The sequence below is a fragment of the Chanos chanos genome, chromosome 5 (genome assembly GCF_902362185.1).
Source record: "Chanos chanos chromosome 5, fChaCha1.1, whole genome shotgun sequence".
Taxonomy (NCBI): Eukaryota; Metazoa; Chordata; class Actinopteri; order Gonorynchiformes; family Chanidae; genus Chanos; species Chanos chanos.
In genome coordinates this window covers 27,478,640-27,502,198 of record NC_044499.1, presented here as the reverse complement: position 1 = coordinate 27,502,198, position 23,559 = coordinate 27,478,640, and the positions used below count along the sequence as shown (strand labels likewise).

The 23,559-nt window shown below is 39.0% G+C and overlaps 1 protein-coding gene across 1 annotated transcript in view; it reads left to right on the top strand.

Moving 5' to 3' along the window:
- plxnb2b (plexin b2b) overlaps positions 1-20,555 on the top strand; it is an 89,373-nt gene extending 68,818 nt beyond the window's left edge. Inside the window, exons 22-35 of the mRNA XM_030773604.1 lie at positions 2,237-2,466; positions 2,626-2,807; positions 4,233-4,299; positions 4,740-4,886; positions 5,321-5,477; positions 6,019-6,119; positions 7,168-7,252; positions 7,424-7,575; positions 18,280-18,440; positions 19,354-19,501; positions 19,639-19,703; positions 19,807-19,882; positions 20,120-20,194; positions 20,451-20,555. Coding sequence (XP_030629464.1) covers positions 2,237-2,466; positions 2,626-2,807; positions 4,233-4,299; positions 4,740-4,886; positions 5,321-5,477; positions 6,019-6,119; positions 7,168-7,252; positions 7,424-7,575; positions 18,280-18,440; positions 19,354-19,501; positions 19,639-19,703; positions 19,807-19,882; positions 20,120-20,194; positions 20,451-20,555 — 1,751 coding nt within the window. The remainder of the gene's footprint in view (positions 1-2,236; positions 2,467-2,625; positions 2,808-4,232; positions 4,300-4,739; positions 4,887-5,320; positions 5,478-6,018; positions 6,120-7,167; positions 7,253-7,423; positions 7,576-18,279; positions 18,441-19,353; positions 19,502-19,638; positions 19,704-19,806; positions 19,883-20,119; positions 20,195-20,450) is intronic.
- Positions 20,556-23,559: the final 3,004 nt, after the last annotated feature.

The window sequence follows — 23,559 nt, the reverse complement described above, 5'->3', positions numbered from 1 at the left end:
TCATGAAATTTAAACTCTTACATTGCAAGATATTTGCCATGAAGTCAATAGGGGCCACGCCCTAAAATTTCATTGGCTCGTTACTTTGAAACTGTTTGACAAGTCAAAATTCTTTTTACAAATTTTTATCAGCATGGTCTTTAGATGATGTGTACCAAATTTCGTGCAAATCGGGCAAACAGTCTAGGAGGAATACTCAAAATGGCGAAAAAGCCAATATGGCGGAACACAATGTTCCAACTGACTTTTTTGCTCATCAGGAGCTGGGGAATTGGGCAAAAAAAAAGTTTTAGTCTAGGCCGAAGGATTCAAGAGTTACAGCCCAAAACGGGTTTTGGCTTGTTACAGCGCCACCATGTGGTCAATCGGGGTAAGTTTTCTTGCCTGAGTAGCAGGTGACCATAGGAACCTAGGCGCCAAGTTTGGTAGGTATAGCCTATACGGTTTTTATTGTGGAAACAGTTTTAGGGCAGAAAAATAATAATAATGATAAATATAGCGGCGATCGGCAGGGTCCAAGCAGTTCAGTCAAAACGACAAAAGAGGTCAAAGGTTAAAGCTTATTATAAGTAAAGGATCAATTTTGATATGAATGGCTATCAGACACACCCTACACAATCCTGCAAAGTTTCATGACACGTCAAAGCAAAGCTAGTTTAAGGGCTACTCAAAGTTTATTGGCTGAAGGCAGGCATCTGTTTTAACTATGGCCTTGTCCATCTAGATTTTATTTCATGTTTTCACAGAGACAAAGTATACAAAATGTGAAGTTCATCAGTCAATAGGTTTAGGAAGTACAACCATTTCTGTGCTACAGCGCCACCTATGGATGGATTTACACCACATTTTGTAGGCTTAGGTCTCATGTCCTATAGGTGTCACATCTCAAGTTTTGTGAGGATCGGACATTGCGTTCAGGAATTAGACCTCATTATAGCAATAGTGACCACGCCCCAAAATTTCATTGGCTTACTGCGGCCAAGTCTTTTAAAGTAGCAACTTTCTTTATAGAACTTTTAAAGATAGTGGTCTGAAGAAGTTGTGTAGCAAATGTCATGTAAATTGGCAAAAACGCCTAGGAGGAGATTCACCTATTGGTGAATTTACACCAAAGTTGGTAGACCGAAGCCTCATGACCTATAGATGCCATGTCTCAAGTTTTGCAATGATTGGACATTGCATTCAGAAGTTACACCTCATTATATGAATTTAGGCCACACCCCAAAAATTCATTGGTTAACTGTGGCCATGTTTTGTAACGCAGCATCTTTCCTTATTTAACTCTTAAAGATACTGGTCTGAAGATGTTGTGTACCAAATTATGTGCAAATTGGACACACTGTCTAGGAGATACAATTTAAAGGTTTTACAAAAAATTCAAAAGGGCAGAACATCCATTATGGCGGAACACATTGGTCCAATTGATTTTTTTGCTTATCAGGAGCCAGGGAACTTGGGGGGAAAAAGAACTTTGAGTCTAGGCCAAAAGATTCAAGAGTTAGAGCCCAAAAATGTGTTTTGGCTTGTTATAGCGCCACCATGTGGTCAATCGGGTTAAGTTTTTTAATCTGAGTAGTGGGTGACCATAGGAACCAAGGTACCAAGTTTGGTAGGTCTGACCCATATGCTTTTTATTGTTTGAACAGTTTTAAGGCAGGAAAAAAATGGAACAAACACAATAGGGTTCCAGCAGCTTCACTGCTGGAACCCCTAATAATAACAATAATGTTGTTTAAGTTTTACTCTATATTAGGCATGTTAAACTCTGTGCACCTTTTGCGGTGTATGCATGTATAGATAGTACTACTTTTCCTGAACTTTGAATAGCAATTAATAAGTCCAGCTTATGTTAGTGCCATCTAACTATGCCATATGTACATATAAAATATACCTGCTAGAATGTCACAGTCTCTCCAATATGACAGGACTGAAAAAATGACAGGTGTCGCAGAGAACATAATCCACATTCTAGATTGGTCAGCAGTACTGGGTTCAGGGACTCCAAAGATTCACTGGGTGTCTGCAGTTGGGGAATGTAAAGAAAAGAGTGTGGGCCTCCACCCATGCTGTGATCCCACGGAGATGCTTGCAAAGTGGGCGGGGAAAAGAAACAATTGGCCACGTTTTGGCGGATGTTCTCCCCCAAGCAGGACTCTTACTAGGGTTTACACCAGTTCAGGGTTACAGGGTTATAAAATCTGTAGCATAATTTGAAGTGAAACCCTTTTGTTGTCAGATCTGATGATTGAAATGGAAGACCATACTAATGACCTGAGCGAAGCACGCATCCCCTTCCTGGACTACAAGACCTACACTGACCGTGTCTTCTTCCTGCCCTCCAAAGACGGCACCAACGATGTGATGATCACCGGAAAGTTGGACATCCCAGAATCCCATAGGGCTGTTGTGGTCAATGCCCTCAACCAATTCTCCAACTTACTCAACAGCAAGACATTCCTCATCAATGTAAGCCTTCATTCCGTCTTTGTTTACACAGTTATCCAACTTCTCCAAACAAGCTTTTGTGCTTTGATTCCAAAATGGCTGCAGAGATTTTTAAAATCAGCCTTGTCTGATGTCTTCCTGTGATTTTTCTTTTTTTCTTTTTTCTTTTTTTATCTACAGTTCATCCGCACACTGGAGGCTCATTCAGATTTTAACGCCCGTGCTAAAGTATATTTTGCCTCCTTACTCACCATTGCACTACATGGTAAACTGGAGTACTATACAGACATTATGAGAACTCTGCTACTGAATCTCATGGAGGAGTACGTCCAAAGCAAGAATCCTAAATTAATGCTGCGCAGGTGAGCTCTGAAAGCTGAGCTGCTGCTGGCCCTGAGGCATCAGTCTTTGCTCGTCCCACTTCTAATAAAATGTACAGGAGCTTGTCTTATTGTTTTTGAATCAAATTAGATCACTGCAGATGCTTAACTGACTGACAGTGTACTCTCAAACTATGCACAAGGCATGGGTCTTGTCTAATGTCTTTCTTTACATTCCGTAGAAAATTATTTGTAGTTCCACAATATACTGTGAAATGCTACAAGAGACTGTTCCAGTGACTGTTTGATGATGTCAGCCATGCCTGGTTTCGCTGCAGTAACGTGAAAGCCAGTGCAGTCAGTCAAACATCACAATTACGTTTAATGTCATGGTAGTTGAGTGGTGTAGGCTAAGCTGTTGACAAACTTGATTGTAGGTTTATTTATGAAACAGTGTGGCAGTTCTAGGGAGTAAACAAACAACGTTCCCATCATTTCTCACAAATGCTCACAAATGCTGACAAAGCTAGCTAATGTTATGTTTATCTGTGGAAGACTGCTAACCTTAATGGGTGATTTAAACACTATAGTTTACTTATTTTGCCTAAATGAAGCAGTGGTAAATATATCTATGACAGACATGTCTATAGTTACAGTTGGTGCATTGAAAAGTATTAAACCAGAAGAGACACGTAAATAAACGTGAGCTGAACAAGTATCTAACAGGGCTTGGTAGCCAAACAAAGTCATCTAGTTATCTCTTTCAGATGTGTAGTACGAAATCCCGAAGTCGCAAATCCTCGTTGCAGACACTAATGTAGTATTAGATGGATTCAACAGCAGCATTACCTCTAGGTGTATGAGTTTACTGCATTATCTATCAAAACTTTAATGTATTTTATTGTACTTTTGTTCTAATAAGTACTTTATAACAATAAAACAAGTTTATTTTTAAGTTCCATTATGTCATGTTATCTTAGTGAGGACTCTTGAATAACTATACATAACAAATGTTCGGGAAATCTTTCTTTATTTTATGTGTTTCTAAAGGAAAAAAAAAAGGAATACCGACCTATATATCATTCTCGGATTTTTAAATCATCAAATATTGCAATCAGTATCGGTCTGAAAAATCCTGTATCGGTCGGGCTCTTGGATAAAATGATCATAAATCATATTTAAGTAGATGATTAGCCCAGGTTGGTCCTCTGAAAACAGACAAGAAGATCAGAACCACAGTTTGACGGTTGCTTGCTAAAGAGTTGCACTGGTAAATTATCCTCTGATCTAGTAAACATCATACTCGTTCTATTTGCATGGCCTTGTTCCTGTTTAACAGATGGCAAGTGTTCATATTTGTAGCACTATGGGTAAAAACAGTTTTAAGTTAAAGGATGGAAGGCCAAATACCATGTTCTGATTGTGTGTCTGTGTGCGTGTCTGTGTGTGTGTCTTTGTGTTCTGCAGATCAGAGACAGTTGTTGAGAGGATGCTGTGTAACTGGATGTCTATTTCCCTCTATCAGTTCCTCAAGGTAATGTGGACCCTCATGACACTATCTGAACAAAATTCCCAGAATATCCATGTAATTCTGTTATCTGCATGATGCATAACTTAATGTGACATTAATTGCACCAGCACATGTGTAGCACCCTCAAGAGTTATTTCTGAAGTCATACTCTGTCCAAGCAATGCCACTTTTGTATCCGTGGCTGTCTCCAAGGATGGAGCTAAGATGACATGGCCTCTCAACTTCTAACTAATTGCTCTCAACTTCTTGACAGTTTCTCCGAACTTCGCAATGTTTTTATCAGATACCAGAAATAGAATGAAAATGATCATACCCATTGTCTGAAGCTTGTAATTTTCTTTGTGTTTTTGAGCTGAGAGCCATTAAGGGTCAGTGCAAAAGGTGACTGACACAGAGATAGTGCAGTGCATTTGTGATCCATCAGGAATCTAATGTTTCCCTAGGATTCAGCAGGGGAGCCCTTATACAAGCTCTTCAAGGCCATTAAGCACCAAATAGAGAAAGGTCCAGTGGACGCCAAAGTAAAGAAGGCTAAATACACCCTTAATGACACGGGTCTTTTGGGAGATGATGTGGAGTACTCCATACTGGTGGGAACTGTTTGGCCTTATGGTCTTATGTTGTACTTTGTGTATGTTTGTGTGTGTGTGTAATTGTCAGGTTGTTCATGTTACAGCTGTTACATGCCACAACTACTATTTTGACATCTTTTGTTATCCATTTGTTATGAATAGGTTCAGTTAAGCATTCTAATATGATTGGCTTAGCTATAGTCAAATACAGTATTCACTGTGCAAATAACCCAGAATAAATTTAACTACAGCACAAATAAAACCACTTTAAATGTAACTGCAGTACAAATAAAACCAGTTCAAATGTACCAGTAACGGCAGGACAAATAAACCCAGTACAAATGTTTCAATAACTAAATAGCATTTTAGTATCACTTGCAAAGGTTCTGCTGCAGCAACACTCCTGACTGTCTTGATGTCACTCATAAGCTATTGGTAAATGTGATCTTCAGACTGTGCAAGTCCAAGTTCATGGAGAGGGCCCTGACGTCACACCAGTGAAGGTGCTGAACTGTGACACCATCTCACAGGTTAAAGAGAAGATCATTGAGCAAATTTATCGAAACTTACCCTATTCTCAGCGACCAAAAGTTGACAGTGTTACACTTGGTGAGCTCTCTATTGTTTGTGTGTGTGTGTGTGTGTGTGTGAGAGAAAGTGTTTTTTTGGAATTTAATGTTTTGTGAACATGATTATTTGAATGGTTGGACTGCCACTTACTGAGTTAAACAAATCTTTTTGCAGATTTGGATCGCTTTTTAGCATCCATATAATTGATACTGATATTTCATTTGTGTAGATGCTAAAATTATATACATCTAAATGATCGATTTGATAGTCTGCGTAATAACTATTTATTCAAAACAAATCATTGAATATTTAAAGTTTATCTATGTTTATTGAGCCTCAACACATGTTCATTGAGACTTATTTCCTGCTGAATTACTGAACTGTAAAAGTTCTGTCACAGGCCAGACTAAAGTCATCATTAAAATATAAAGTTCAGTCATAAGCCAGACAAAAGAGATAAAAATGTCAGCCATCATTAAGATATAAAGGAGATGAGTCAAGCTGAGTGACTGTGCCACAGTTTGGGCTTGTTTAGTAAGAGCAGTGGACATAACTTGTGTTCTTCTGGCCCTCTCCACAGAGTGGCGGCCTGGTTCCACAGGGCAAATACTGTCTGACCTAGACATGACCTCGTTAACAGAGGGATGGCGGCGACGCATTAACACACTGGCTCACTACAATGTAAGTGTTATCCTGCAAAAACTCACTTTTAAAACTGAGACAAACCATTTTTAAATTCATTTAAATAAACATTTTAAACAAAGAGTTACAAGTTAGCATTAAACTGAGAAAACTAAGAGACACTGATCAAGTCTGAGCAAAATGGCTGGCAGAGGGTGCTCAGCACAGTTTTCTTTGGCAGAAAATATCTGCATTTTTATGATCAAATTAAGCAATTCCAACGCAAATAATGAAAAAAAAAAAAAAACAAACACAAGATGTGGAGCGCAATAACTGAAAAAGTTAACGGTTTTGATCCGTCGGTGGCCCAAACCACAAAAGACGTAGCAGAAACAATTTTAAAAAATGGTATAAGAGGCAAAGAAGGAGATATATAAGTGTAAAAATCCAGCCACAAGAGGAGGTCCAAGTATATAACTGAAGACAGCAACAGAATTGGTTATTAAAATATACGGTGATGAATCTCCAATGCTTTGGGGAATCCCTAGAGGGAGGGAGAGTGGAGTCACCGGCAGGCCGTTGCCCCTGGCAGCGGTACATACAATGCCTCAAACAGTAAAAGTTAGCCTCGGGGTAGGGAGTCTTACTTTTTGGTCTTAAATGAGATCAGTCTAAGTTTTTATGCAACTGACTGAAAAAGCTAAGATTGGTATTAGAGGACTAACTTCTAAGACTAGTCTAAAACAGTTTTATGCAACCGGCCCCTGGTCTGTGCTTTTACAGGAACTGTAAAGACATGCTGTGATTACAGTGAATACACTGGTGTAGGTCAAGAGCTGTAAAGACATGCTGTGATTATGATGAATATACTGGTACAGGCCAGGAGCTATAAAGACATGCTGTGTGAATATACTGGTATAGGTCAGGAGCTGTAAAGACATGCTGTGATTACGGTGAATGTTCTGGTATAGGTCAGGAGCTGTAAAGATATGCTGTGATTATAGTGAATATACTGGTATAGGTCAGGTCTAGGCAGTCAAGCTCTCTGTACAGTAATGATTACCGTGAATGTACTGGTAACGTTGCTGAGTGTGTATGTCTCCTTCAGGTGCGAGACAATGCCACACTGGTTCTCTCAAGGATTCTTCACACACAGCAAGTAGTGGATCAGCATCAGGAGGGTCATGAGGAAAGTGAGTGAGCCGTGTACTGGAAATAGCATCTCAACACTAACAGCTCTGTCATTGGAGTCACTGTATGTTTATGCTGTGTCCAAACAGTGTGCAAATGCATATACATATTGCCACACCCCCAAGGAAACAAGAAGCAGTTCACTCTCAAAATCAATTTATCTGCTCCTACAGGAAACGCCTTGCTGGAGGATGATAAAGTCTTCCATCTGGTGCGGCCGTCAGAGGAGCTGGATGAGGTTAAGTCAAAGAGAGGAAGCATGAAGGCCAAAACCATGACCAAAGCCATCACAGAGATCTATTTGACTCGCCTGCTCTCCGTCAAGGTCAGTAGCACTTCTGTAACACAGCTGCTATTGAGCACTCAGTGGCACTCTTTATATGCTTCCCTATGAAGCTGTGTAGGCCCCCATTGTGTTTCTGCCTTTTCTTTCTCCATCATTATGCTTCCCGGCATGCACTGCGGGAAGCGTATTGTTCTCGCTATTCTTAGGTTTTTTTTTTGTTTTTTGTTTTTTCCCTTCCCTCTTTCTCCCAGGCCAAACTCATAGAAGTGTAAGTCCGATTTGCAGTAAATTTGATAGCATGTCAGGAATGACATGAACTCGTGCATGGAAACTTTTGAGGGGGGGTCATAGGCCCCCCCACCGAGATATTTACAAAAAAACTCATTTTTGAAGGTACTATTCAAAGATCTAAGCACCCCAGGGCGTAGGTTTGTGGAATGTCAAACTTGGTCCTGGACATAGCCCTAGGGGTGTATTAATCCAATTGCACTGGGTTTTAGGATATCTGCTGTAATTTCGGAGTTACCTGGATCAAAACCTCACCTTTGCCATAAAATCATAATTTTGTATAGTTCTCATGGCTACAACTCCAAAACGATAACTGCTGCTTACACAAATTCTCTAGGTTTGTGCCTTAAATGTAAGCAATTATGTCATAAAGTTTACAGATGGGGGGGCAAAAATTCAATGTAATATGATAGCAGAATATAATGGGAGTCAATGGGAATGCTTGTAGTACTGGAAAATCTGCCACTAGAGTGCACCCCCGTGTGGTGCAGATATCCATAATATATCCATATAATTTTGATCTGACTTTGTTATGGACAGGTAAAGCCCTTTGATACTATAAACAGTGATATTTGGCTCTAAATAAACTTGTATTATTATATTATTATTATTATTATTATTATTATTATTATTATTATTATTAAATTTGGTGTCGTTCCATCATTGGCTGTAGTGCCACCAACAGGCCAAACTCCACAATATATTTTTGCTTATAACTTTTGAACCTTTTGAACTAGAATGGTGAACTTTGTGTCAACTTATTGCTTGGTCATGCTGAGGAGAATGGATCCATTTCTTGAAAATCTGCCATATTGGAATGTCCGCCATTTTGAATTTTTCCAAAAACATACATTTGCGAAGTAGTCCTAGACCGTTGATCCAATCAACACCAAATTTGGTACACATCATCTACAGACGAGTCTGACCAAAAGTTGTTAAAAGAATTTTGCTAGGCCAAAGGGTGCAGCCACGGTTGTCCAATGAATTTCGATGGCCAAGGCTCCAAACAGGAAGTGAGCATATCTCGGCAATGCTTGGATGGATTGATCCCAAACTTGGTACCGTTCATTGACTAAGGGAGTACTGACTCCCCACCAAGTTTCATAAAATTTGGCCACATGGTGGTGCTATAGCAGACAAACATGTAAAATTGTATTAAGATACCCATAACTCCAAGACAAAAAGCCGATATTTCAGCCAGACTTCTTGTGCATCATCACAGTATCAAGCCCTAACTGGAATACTATGACCCCAAGCTGTCAGCCATTTTGTTTGTCGGCCATCTTGAAATAAGTAATATTCAATGGCACACCATAGAACCCTTTCATGGATCATGATGAAATTTGGCACCTTCATAGAGCACAATAAAACGTATCCAATCACCAAATTTGGTGTCATTCCATCATTGGCTCTAGTGCCACCAGCAGGCCAAATTTCACAGTATATTTTTGCTTATAACTTTGGAATCGATTGACCTAGAGTGGTGATCTTTGTGTCACCTTATGTCCTGGGTCATGCTGAGGAGAATGAATCCATTTCTTGAAAATCTGCCATATTGGATTATCCGCCATTTTGAATTTTTCAAAAAACCTACTTTTGCAAAGTAGTCCTAGGCCGTTGATCACATCACCATCAAATTTGGTATGTTTCATCTAGAGAGGGATCTGAACAAAAGTTTTACATAGAATTTTCCTAGGCCAAACAGTATTGCCGCTGTCGTCCAATGAATTTTGATGGTGACTGCTCTGAAAATGAAGTGAGCATATCAGACAAACTTCTTGTGAGTTATCACATTAAAGGACCCTAGCTGAGGAATTATGAACCCTCTATGTTGTCCATTTTGTTCTATAGCCATCTTGGTATTATACTTTTTTTATCTGGTTTTCTATGGAAGGCCATGACAGTGCTGTGTGGATTTTCTTGGCATCTGCTAAAGTTCTAAGAGTGGGGGTCAGCCTGCCCACACTGTGATGGACTGGTGTATTGTTCCAGGGTCGTTCTTATTGTTGTCTATGTCGTGCCTATGAGCTGCTTGGCCCCGGCATTGCTGCTTGCAGCTATATTTATTATTTTTTTTATTATCTTTCTGCACTAAAACTGTTTGCACAGACCGTATATGTTAGACCTTCCAAACTTGGCACCTATGTGCCTATGGTCACCCATTACTCAGGCAAGAAAACTTACCCCGATTGACCACATGGTGGCGCTATAACAAGCCAAAATGCATTTTGGGCTCTAACTCTTGAATCCTTTGGCCTAGACTCACAATTCTTTTTTTCCCTGATTTGCTGGCTCCTGATGAGCAAAAAAGTCAATTGGACCATTGTGTTCAGCCATATTGGATTTTCCACCATTTTGAATTTTTTGTAAAACCTTTAACACTAGAGGCACCGAGCGGCGGTCATTTGACCGCAGTGACCCAAAAAAAAATTAAATCTTTGCACTCGGTCAAATTTCAGGACCGTCCTTCCATGACTTTTCCTAGATTTGTGCATTTTATCACCCAGTATCCTTAAATTGTCAAAATCACCCCAGTACAAGCTAATTTAAAGCTATTTTGCTTCTAATTCTGTGAACCTGCTATCAGCCTCGCGTTCGGCCATGTTGTTTCCTGCCTTTCAAGGCTGCGATTCCCTTTTCTTCCCTTTTCTCGCGCAGCGTACTAGTTTTCTGTCTTTATATATATATATATATATATTAATATATATAAAACCCTATATATATATATATATATATATATATATATATATATATATATATATATCGAGAGTTATAAGAGTCATAAATTAATATTACATAATGTGCAAAAATGACGACAATTTAATAACTATGAAGCGCATTTTTGTTTCATTGCACTAGCCTACTTGAACCATGCGTAATTAGCCATCATATGACTGATAGTTCGTGTGTAAATTAAGGCAAGCTTTATTCTCATGTCATGACATTACATTATTTTAGAGCTGCAAAAATAATTTAGAGTATTAAAATGCAAATGTTTTGTAAAGCGGATAAACGTATAATAAACGCATTTTTGTTTCACGTAGAGTGGCGTAACTAATTATTATATGACCTAGATAGTGAGCAGGAATTTTGCGAATTCATTCAATATAATAACACCCTACGCAAGAGACGGCACATTATGGGTTGAACAAACTGCTGGCGCGAGAGTGCAATATCATGAGAGAAACCCCAGGGCCCACATGTTATGCCAAGGACAATGTTACAAGTCCATTGAGCAGTTTAGTGTGTTTGACTGACACAGAAATGTGGTGAAAGATTCTGAAATACTCTGAAGCAGAAACTGATCGAAATGATGATCGAAAATAAGTTCAAACTGTAGGTCTCCTTTATTTGGGAGGTATTACGGGCGGTAAAATCATAAACCCGGACGACTACTAGTCTGCTAACGTGGGAAATCCCATTTTCAGAGACGGAAATCCCATTATCGAGATTCCACGATATCATGCGCTATCTGTGCTTTGATGACAAGAATGCAAGGGCTGCCTTGTTACAGATAAATTAGATTTTCGATAAAGTATTGCTTCTTACATACCTAGTGAGAACATAACTGTAAATGAACAACTGTTCTCTATGAAGTTGTTACTGTGTCGTTTCACACAGAACATGGCCATTAAACTAATTTGCTATTAAATTCTGAGTGGCCGGTGACGTTGAAACAAAATACATGTTGAGCGCAATTCTCTGTCTAGGGAAAGGTGGCAGTAGGCCGAAAATTTCTTCACCTTGTTGGAACTAGCAAACAATCTTTTGGTCTACGTTGAAGGGAACTTCTGAGTTGGTTGACTAAGTGATTCATGACGCGGTCGTTGGGAGGGGGTTGAGATCACACCTAGGCTATTGTTCTAGGCTGTCGGTCGAATATCTCTCCACTTGAATTGAGAGCACAAAACATCGAGGTACAACATTCCCTACTTGGACAGGCTGTGTAATAGTGGTTACAGCATCCTGACACACAGGATACTAAATAGCTCAAAAAGTACTTTATCTGTTTATTTACTTAGTGCATCTCACTGTATACACTATCTCGTGTATCTATCGTGTGTAATGTATATTTCATTCTTTCCTAAGTATTTACTGTAAATAAACTACACAGCTGTCGATTTACCAAAAAGAAGGGCTTTTCGTGCTGTAATTTAGTTTCAATAAATGGTAAAAATTCGGCCATCTTATGCTACGTTATTTACTCTAAAAGCCTACACACCTGACACAGCTTTGTTTACGAAAATCCATCGCGACATACATATTTTGTAAAAACAACATTCATGCATATTTATTCATTTTCAAGCGGTGCCTACATTTTCTATCACATGTGTGGAATTAGATTTAGCTGAGACTCATGATAGACGGTGGTAGGCTACTCGTGGTATGAACTAGTTTTGGCCAAATCATTCTAGTGCGGGAAACTAACAATAGACTATGGCACTTTATTGGGAGGGGGTTGGGTGGTGTTACTCGCAGGTTACTTGGCAGGCTAGGTGTTAGGCTTCTCATAGCCCACTGAGTGCCTTGAAAAGTCATAGTGTTTGCTTCTATCATGGCATAGAATGATCTGTTAGTTGTGGTAGATCATTAATTTATCAAAATGCAAGTGTAAAGCTTGATATGCTCGGCTGGGCTTATTATGTGGTATAAGCGATAATTTCACGGAGACAGACGAGTTCGGAACTGAAACGCTTTCGTCTACTCCTCCAGCGCCACCCAAAGCAGTCTCACACTCTAAACTTCCACAAGTTTTGATTTACACGCATTGTAATTCTCAACCGATTATTGCCTGTCTTGTCATTCCGATAGGTTGTTCTATTGAGTGAGCATAGTCCAGTTTATAGCTTACTCCGTCACCCGACATGCCCAACAATTAGAATGTTCAAATCTGTAATCGCTCCCTACAGTAGTTAATTTACAATCACAATTGTCTCTGATTTTTGCACTACCTGGACCGTGCCCTTACAATAAATTAATCACTTGGGGCAACGACGTGATCATTGTCAGTCGACAACTGAATGTTGATACAGTCGGGCTACGCATTTACAGACCAACCGCAGTCTAACTCGCAACGTGTGTGACATCCCGTATAATAAACTAGTTCTCCAAGGTAGAAGATTAAATGTTAAAAAACAAATACTATGAAAAAGTTGCCTGAACTAGTCTTGTTCAGATTGGTTTTCTGAGTCGAATTTGATCAAGACTTCCTCCGGAATTTATGCCTTTGAAAACACGGTTGCCACAAATGAGTAATCAAAACATTATGTTTAATGATGGAAGGGCTGGACAACAAACGTTCTAATGAAATAATAATCGACTGCTAACACTGAAATGAATGATACACTGGCCGAACGCGAGTTGATCTTGTAAGCAAACTATTTGCTTCGTGCAAGAAGCGCCATCTAGCGATTATTATGTGTCAGTAACAGTGTCCTTGTCTAATGACTCGGCGGCCATTTGACCGCCTAGCCGCGCTTTAAGTAGGTAAAACCAACACGGCGCTCCTAGTAGGTAGTCAAAGCGGTCAAATGACCGGCACTCAGCGCTTCTAGTTATAAGTAGGTCAAACCGGCGCGGCGCTTCTAGTGTTAGAATGTATCTCCTCCTAGACGGTTTGTCTGATTTGCACATAATTTGGTACACAACATCTTCAGACCCATATCTTTAAAAGTTCTATAAGGAAAGATGCTGCGTTACAAAAGGTGGCCACAGTTAACCAATGAATTTTTGGGGTGTGGCCTAAATTCATATAATGAGCTGTAACTTCTGAATGCAATGTCCAGTCATTGCAAAACTTGAGATATGACATCTATAGGTCATGAGGCTTCAGCCTACCCACTCTGATGTAAATTCACCAATAGATGGCACTATAACAAAAAAAATGGTTATAACTCCTAAATCTCTTGCCTGATCAAGTTCAAACTTTGGATGCTGTGTCTTGGTCAAAAGAGCTGTAACTTCTGAATGCAATGTCCAGTCATTGCAAAACTTGAGATATGACATCTATAGGTCATGAGGCTTCAGCCTACCCACTCTGATGTAAATTCACCAATAGATGGCACTATAACAAAAAAAATGGTTATAACTCCTAAATCTCTTGCCTGATCAAGTTCAAACTTTGGATGCTGTGTCTTGGTCAAAAGTCCTAACAACGGCTACAAGGCCAAGTTGACGGCACAAACAAGATGGCCGTCATCAGCCAATCAAATTTCAGCAGCCCTTAAACTGGCTTAAATTTGACCTGTCGTCATGAAACGTTGTAGTATTGTTCAGGATGTGTCAAAAAGCAATCTGCATGAACATTTTTCCAATTGTCCAAATGGTGGCGCTATAGAGCAATGCGAAAGATGTGCAGATTTAACAGGTCATAACATTTGACCTGTATGTGCTGGGGACATGAAACCAGTCCTGTTAGATGCCTCCCCTCAAGAGGAACGAAAAAGCCTCTTGGACCAAAATGATCCACCATGTTGGATTTCCGCCATTTTTAATTGTCTGAATAACCTTCAAAACCTATCTCTTCCTAGGCGTTTTTGCCAATTTACATGACATTTGCTACACAACTTCTTCAGACCACTATCTTTAAAAGTTCTATGAAGAAAGTTGCTACTTTAAAAAACTTGGCCGCAGTAAGCCAATGAAATTTTGGGGCGTGGTCTCTATTGCTATAATGAGGTCTAATTCCTGAACGCAATGTCCGATCCTCACAAAACTTGAGATGTGACACCTATAGGACATGAGACCTAAGCCTACAAAATTTGATGTAAATCCATCCATAAAAGGCGCTGTAGCACAGAAATGGTCGTACTTCCTAAACCTATTGACTGATGAACTTCAAATTTTGTATACTTTGTCTCTGTGAAAACATGAAATAAAATCTAGATGGACAAGGCCATAGTTAAAACAGATGCCTGCCATCAGCCAATAAACTTTGAGCAGCCCTTAAACTAGCTTTGCTTTGACATATCATGAAACTGTGCAGGACTGGGTACGGTGTAGTGAAAATCATGTAGGTTTAGTAGGACTTAACTTTTGACCTTTTTTTTGTTCCTGAACTGCTTGAACCCCGCTGATCGTCACTTGCAGCTCTACCTCTTTTTATTTTTGTTCTTCTGGCTTGGGTGTCTATGGCAGCCCCTAGAAATGTATAGTAAAAAGTTGTGAAATTTGGCACACTGATTGGGGACAGTCCCCTGATTCTCCTAGCGCCACCAACAGTTCAAAGTTGGTTGTGCATTTACGCACGTAACTTTTGAACTGCATACCCGATTTTCAAAGAGGGGTTATCATTGGATTCCTTGTGTCAAGTGTACTCCATGGCGTCAATTTCCGCCATATTGGATTTTATGAAGAAGTTTAAAAAATTTTCACTGGACACAAATTTTGTCCACCCCAGTCAAAATTCGCACAGATGATCTTCAGACTAAGCCTCAGGTAAGTTATCAGATGGACTTTTGATTTTCGAAAGCATTCATCTGTCACTGTCAATCAAAATCCACAGAGCTGAGCTCATATTTCAGCAACGCATTGATGTATCAACACCAGACTTGGGGGACTGACTCAGGACTCTGCCCAAAGGGATTCCAGAAAAAAATGCTGCATTTTACCAAGGTTGACAGTTAACTCAGCGACAGTTTGATGTATCAAAAGTAGACTTGGTACATGGACTTTTGCATTCAGAAGGACTCAGCATTTTTAGGAAGCACAAAAAATTCTGCATCATTTGACCACCGGGAGCGTGCTGCAATAAGCAAAAATGTGTTTTGGCTAATAACTGTTGATGTATTGACATAACTGATGTATTGACATAACTGATTCACATGTCTGGTGATACCGTGGTTGGTTCCAAGTTCAAGGCAACTTGTTATGTGAACCAAATAGATGTGGCCACCATACTGCATTTTATGGAAAAGATTAAAATTTTTTCACAGGCCACAAAGTTTGTACAATCTTCCCCAAAACTGGACAGATAATCTTCAGACCAAGCCTTAGAAAAGTTATTTGTTGGCTTTTCAATTGGCAAAAGCATTTACCCATTACCCATTAAGTCTCCAAACAGGAAATGAGGTCATATCTCAGCAACGTTTTGATGTACCAACATCAAACTTGGTATGTGGACTCGGGACGCCTACCTGAGGATGTGCAAAAGAATTTGTGTCATTTGACTACTGGGGGGGTGCTGCAGTAAGCAAGACCAACTTTTTGCCTTGCAAGTCTTGATGTGGTTCTCTTAACAAAAGTGATTCTTGCGTCAGCTCCATTGACATAAAACTTGCTATCAGTGGTTACAGCCACACTTTTACCATGATCAGATCAAGCTGCCATTGCAGCTCTGCCCTGCTGGACTGCTTGGCCCCCTCATCACTGCTTGCAGCTATATTTAGAATTGTATTTGATTTTCTGTCATTTGAATTTTGTTCATGACCTTTAAACAACATCTGATCAGCATGAATATCAGTGTGAACCATTTAGGGAAGCACTTCATCAAAAGTTATCAAAAGTATTTTTTGATAATGCAACGCTTTAATTATATATAAAAAATCCTATTAATGATTATTATTTTTATAACATTATTACAGTAACTAAAACATTGGGCCTCATTCATCAACCGTTCTCAAGAAAAAATCTGTTCTCAAAATCCACTTACACAGTTTTCTAACATTCACCATTGTTTTTTTATTTGGGATTTTTTTCTTACGTAAGAGCAGAATCTACACACACTCAAGAGCACACTTACGCACATTTGAGTGCTGACATGTTTCTGCAAAATGATTGCTTATTGTGTTTTCTTCAATTCTACAGGTGTATAATATTATAGATTTTAATCACAATAATACTTTTTATCTTTTATACGTTTTTTTAAGAATTATTTTCATTATTTTACACAGCATTGTGGTCTTTTAAAATAAACACTATACTAACACTTCAAGCAATGCTCCAGAATATAGTGCATATTTATTCATACTTTTGTACAATGAACAAAAAGATCAATATGAGAATGTAACAGCTGATGGAGACTGTGATAAGTGAGCAGTAATTTTACAAACACTGCTTAATAATAAGAAGAAGAAGAAGAAGAATGCAAGTTTATTTAGAGCCCAATATCACTATATCACTATATATCACTAGAACAACTAAAGAGCCTAGTTTTAGCTGTATTACGGAAGTGATAAAAGGCAGTTTTGGTTGTGTTTTTGATACAAGTGACTAGCAAGAGACTGGAGTCAAAAATCACACCAAAGTTTTTAGCTGTAGAGTTTTGAGAGATGATGCAGTTGTCAAAATTTAGGGTAAGATCACTAAAAAGATGCTTATGCATAGGGGGACCAATGACCATTATTTCAGACTTGCCTGCGTTAAGCATCAGGAAATTTGAAGACATCCAACCCTTCATAGCACAAAGACACGCCTCAAGGTTAGCCAATTCAGAGCAGTAATTGTGCTGGATAGGTAAGAAAACTTAGGAGAAGATAGGAGAGGGCCAAAGACCGACCCCTGAGGAACCCCGTAGTTCAGCTCACGTTACTCAGACGTCACATTATTATAGTGGACACATTGCTTTCTCTCTGAGAGATAAGATTTAAACCAAGAGAGCGCCAGGCCATGAATGCCAATTTGATTTTCCAGGCACTTAAACAATATAGTGTGACCGACTGTGTCAAATGCTGCATTCAGATCAAGCAGAATAAGAATAGAAGTAGCAGTGGCGTCCATGGGTAGCACCATCACCCATACTTAGGGGTTATCCCATCTGAAACCAGGCAGGTTGTAAAGCAGGTATGAGAGAATCAGTCAGTTTTACTTTTACATATGGATGAATATTAAAATACCTGGACAGAGCAGATGCAGCCATTGTAGCCTGTCTGCTACTGTATGAGCATTGCATTGAACCATTAAAGCGGGAGCAGAAGTGATGGCTCAAGTTATTAGTTGATTGTTAGAAAAGAACTTGAAATTATGAGAAATGAAGTCAGAATTGTGGGGACAAAAAGTCAGAATTGCGAGAAATAAAGTTGGGATTCTGTAAAATAAAGTCAGAATTCTGCGAAATAAAGTCACAACTACGCAAACTTCTGCAATTAAGAACACGTGATCAATCTGATGTAGACTTTTCTTAAGACCTTTCTCAAGAACAAATTTAAGAAAAACCTTAGGAAGATATTGGTGAATAAGGCCTATTGTTCTTGCAGAGAAATTTACCTGCTGGGCTGTTTGGTAGAAATCACTTTAAGCAGTGCCTTAATGCTGCATGCAAATATGTCAAGAACATTTTAGTGATAGAAATTTGATTTTTTTTTTTTGTGAGTGCTTTCACTTATTGTGTCATTTCATTAGATCATCCACTGTTAGGCTATGACTGGGGTAAGTGTTTTATTTTTCTGCTCAAGGAAATTATTTACATATATGGATGAGACTTTTCAGTCTGTGTCTTAAAACTGTGTGTACTTGCAGGGTACGCTGCAGCAGTTTGTGGATGACTTTTTCCGTGGTGTTCTCTGCTCAGGAACTGTGGTTCCTCCAGCTATCAAGTATTTCTTTGACTTTTTGGATGAGCAGGCTCTCAAGCATGGCAACGTAGATGATGAAACTATACATATCTGGAAGACCAACAGGTCAGTGTGTGTGTATGTTGGGGGGAGGGGGGGGGGGTGGGGTGGAGCTGCATGTTTGTGTTCACGCTGGCGAGCAGCCTGCAGATGTGGTGTGATTGATGAAAACAGGAATAATATGAATTAAATGAGAATACAATTATGCTATTGATTTCAGTAGCTTGTTTTGCTCACAAAATCAATCAAATACAAATGCTTGAAGCAGCCAAACAAACACAGTAATTAAATCCCTGGCTTATTTGATTGTACTTTTGTATTCTGTTCTTGTTTTGTATTCTTCAGTCTGCCAAGGGATGGAACAATGCAATATAAATCTCCGCACCACCCTTCTTAAGCTATATCTTTTAAAACCCATCAAGTGTGAAATAAAATTTCTTGATTTGTTTTTGTCTTCTCCCAATTTTGTGGTGACTGAGCTGCAAAACCTCCTGTGTGGTGGGATTGGTTTATGTTGAAAAAGTAGTTTGTGTGCACATTTTTGTTTAGGGAGAATATTAATGAGTTCAAACAAGACATGTGCTTATCAGGTAGGCAGTAGTGACAAAAAAGACAATTTACCCACAAATTTCAGAACCACCAAACTTGAACAAATTGCAGCTGAAAATGAGTCTGGTGAACATGCAATGAAAACTGTGTCAGGCAGATCTCTGATGAACTCTGTGTAGAAATATAAATGAAACTTTGTAAATAAATAAGTGTAAATTTCAACATTTCCCAATTTTAAAATTTCCCAAATTTACTGTCTGACGTTAGTTTTTCTTCATCACTGTCAATTATCCTGCAAATATGTGAGCCATTTGTGAATATTACTTAAAACTGCTGAGGTGTAGTTACTATTCCTTAGTTATTGTCCTGATATGACTGTGCTGAGCTTCCATAAGCGTGAATGTTTGAGTTTGTGTTTTCCATCTCACAGCTTGCCTTTGAGGTTCTGGGTAAACATCCTTAAGAACCCCCATTTCATCTTTGATGTCCACGTGACAGAAGTGGTGGATGCTTGCCTGTCTGTTATAGCCCAGACATTCATGGATGCCTGTACCAAAACCGAGCACAAACTGAGCCGAGTGAGTGAAGTATCATTGAATCCTCATGTGACCTTGGACAGTAAAGAGGGCCCAACAGTGCATTGTCTCAGTACTGTACAGCCAAAAAAGAAAAAAAAAATCCAGATTTATTTACCTTTTTCCCTGTCTCCTCACAGGACTCTCCCAGCAACAAATTACTGTATGCAAAGGAGATCTCCACATATAAGAAAATGGTGGAGGAGTAAGTGATTTTAACAAATAGTAGCGAACTATCTGGTATCATTTTAGAATATTGTTAGGTTTTGGCTTTGGGAACATACCTAACTATCTTTCAATGTCTTCAGTTACTACAAGGGAATCCAACAGATGGTACCAGTTAGTGACCAAGACATGAACACACATTTAGCTGAAGTTTCTCGTGTAAGAAAACCCCTCTCTTTATTTACTGAAAACTGCCTTGCATATAACGTAAAGGGAATTGACTAGTATTTGTGTGAGTTAAGAAGAGTTAAGTGGAGTGGAGTCGAGTGAATTGCATTAAAATGAATGTACTTGAGTCAAACTGAGTTGAACTTTATTGGATAGAGTTGGGCTGGAGTTTGTCAAGTTAGATTCGAGTTGAATGAAAAATGTAAATGTAACACTTATGTGTTTCAGGCTCATACTGACAAACTCAACACCCAGGTAGCCCTGCATCAGCTTTATCAGTATGCTAGCAAGTACTACGACAAGGTGAGTACCAACACTCTCTCTCCGCACACATTCTTTTCTCTTAAAATTTGTAACACTGCACTTAGAAATTTATTTTCAGCAAGCTCTATTCCAAAATTACTTGTATATCCATTCCCCACTTACAGGCTAGATGAGCCACTCAATACAGCATAAGGCAAATGAATCATCCAATCTCTGGAGAGTCAAGCGTCCATAACTGAGTACATAACACTTTCGTTTTCCCCTCTCTTCTGCTCTGTCTCTTTTCTCAACCCAGATCATTGCCTCCCTGAACGAGGACCCAGCAGCTCAAAGCAAACAGCTCACCTTGAGGCTGCAGCAAATTGCTGCTGCACTGGAGAATAAAGTGACTGATCTCTAAGCGTGCCAAGAGAGACAGAGATAGAGAGAAAGTGAGGGAGGACAAAAGAGGCATGTATGAGGAATGGTGTCCAGCAGCCATTAGGAGTTTGTCACTTGAGAATGAATGGAGAACAGTGAGAAATGTAGATTTGTTGTAGATTTAAACAATGCAGACATCATAGCAAAGACATTTATGGCCAAATATAGTCATTTGTGATAACTGAAGTACAAAGATTCACTGGTAGTTTCTGCAGCAACCCACTACTTACAGAAACATGTAGTTATGGGAACATATGGTTGTGGGCAGCTGTATTTTTGGGTGCTTGCAAAAAGCTTTTAGGGATGCTATGGGCTGGTTTTGAGATCTGCTTTGGTCATCAGTTGTCTTTTAACTTTGTGTAATCTGATCCATTGAAGTAAGGCCTGGATTTGGGAATAATATCTAAATTCAGTCGTTTCATTTCTTTCTGTGTAAAAAAACATATATTAATTGTATTTCATATTTTTTTAATGTGCAGTCTTTATGCAAAAAGCTTTATAAGGAGAAATAATTTTTTAAATGATGGCATTGTGTTGATTGTGTTTTTATAGCCACTGTGTGTGTGTGTGTGTGTCTTTGTGTGTGTATCTCTGCTTGTGCATGTGTGTGTGTGTGTGTGTGTGTGTGTCGGTGTGTATATTTATGCTCATGTTTCTGTATGTGTGTGTGTGCACATGTTTCTGCTTGTGTGGGTGTTGGTGTGTGTATGGACTTGTTTCTGCATATGTGTGTTTAATGTGTGTGCACATGCTTACACACTGAGGGTTCCTCCGCTGAAACCCAAAAGGAAATTCCCTGTCTAGACAAAGTGACCCCAACTAACATTTCTCAGAGTGAAGAGTCTGTGTGTCTGTATTCATGTGTGTACACAAATTGGCTTTAGGTGTGTACACATACTGGTTTTATGACCACTCGCCAATAAAATGTGAACTAACTGTCACTTAGACATTTGAGAACAGTTTAAGAGTTTGATTAGTTATTTTTGTCAGGCTAGTCTGATGTCCTTAATTTCACATATTATTTTTATATTTCTTCTGAAACATTCTGTTATTGCAGCCTTAATTCTGTTATGTATTTAAGAGCTATAAAATTTATTTTTGTGAATAATCCAAAATCATCATTTTATGCGTTTCAGAAATAAATGTATCTTTGTGCTAGATAAGGTACCTATGCCATTTTAGTTATGTTTGAATGGGATATGTCTGTGAAGCAGCGCTTTAGACTGCACTGAAGCTCTTGAATTTGGTTTTTTATTTGGTTCAAGGGTTCTTTTTATGTTTTGCCCCCCCCCATACCCCCCCCCCCCCCCCCCCGTCTATTTCTGTTCACTAATCTTGGGCAGCTTGGTTACTTGTGTTTTTGAAAATGGTGTAGTTGTCCTATTCAGTTCTCCCTCTGTCCTTTTCATGGGGTTTTTATAACTAGCTGTTTAAGGGCACTTCACGGAAAGTAGCACACGTAAGCAAACACATGATTCTGCGTAGATGAGAGGCACTAAAGCAGATGGTACTCTAAAGTAATGATTCAAACTGCAAAGCATTTGCCAGCAAGCAATGCTTGTACCTGAGCTTTTTTTTTTTTTTTTTTTTCTTTTCTTTTCTTTTTTTTTTTTTTTTTACGCCTGTCAGTGTAGATTAATCTGTTGTCCGATTAGCCTTCCTTCTCTCTGGTGGATTTACACTATCGTTGCATGATGGGCATTTTCCTATGATGTATTCAAGCAATAGTTTTAGGACTGATCTAGAGACTACATGGCACAGGAAGTCCTTCTGCTAATGATCATTAGAGCAAATAGCAGTATCTCTTAATATCAACTGTCATTCTTCAAATATTCCTCTCAGTGTGTGTGACTTATGGTTCCTGTCACCCTCATTTGAGCTGTCACTGAGTGTTGACATATAATTTGAATTAAGCCACGAATGTTCCAGGTGCTTCTTAAAATACGGAGGCGATTTGTTTCTTTGTCTCTTATGTCACAGCACTGCGCAGCTCCACCCGCGTCCTCTGCCACATAATACAGCACAGCATGGTCCTGCCCACACCACCTGCCACTATGCTCAGCAGAGCTCAGCCCCATCCACATCTCCTGCCACATCATTCAGCACAGCTTAGCCCTGTCAGAATTTGGCTACGTGCAGACAGCAGATACCATTCTTTTAGTGTAATCTTTCTTAATTCTTTTTTTTGTTTGTTTGGGTTTTTTTTTTGTTTTTTTTTACACCAAATGTTCAAAACCCTTAACTTTTTTGAGCCTTTCCTTGACCAAAATGTGCCTTAAATGATTTCAAGTCTTACTAGTAACATTAATATTATTGATTACTGGTTGGCTGTTGGAGGTCTAGTGGTAGGAGTGCAGTAGTGTGTTTTGGAATAGTGGTGATAGAATCAATACTGTTATTTAATGCAAGGACATGCACTGTAGCCATGATGTGCCAATAGACTGAATATTTCAGGACAAGTTTTTAAAAGAAACTTGTACATATCTTTTGGATGTTTGTGGATTTTGTAGGCCTTGTATACCAATGTTAACATTTCAAACGAACTAAACAGTGCTGAGTGTAAATCATTCTCCCCACAATAATCACCACTCTCTAATTTAGTCCTGATGCAGAAAAGTTTCTGAAGTAGATTTATTGAATATTGCAAATTATACCAATTGTGTGTTTACCTACAATGTCAAATTCTTCTCTGTTACAAAATATGTATAAAAAAGAACATGTATACACAACAGTTCCTTATTTTCACTGTTGTGTATGTTTGATTTCTTCATGTTCTATGATAGCCTTTGTATGATAACAAAAGAATCAGCAGACACTGTATGGTACTTGTGTAAACCTATGCATTGACTAACAGGACATCCCATTGTTATGCTTTTGTGAAGACCTCTCCTTCCTGTGAATGTGCAGTGAAAATAAAATTCTACAAAGTACTCAAAGGGATGTAAAATAAAACAGCTTGTTCCTCTCTCTATTGTGGCAGCTCA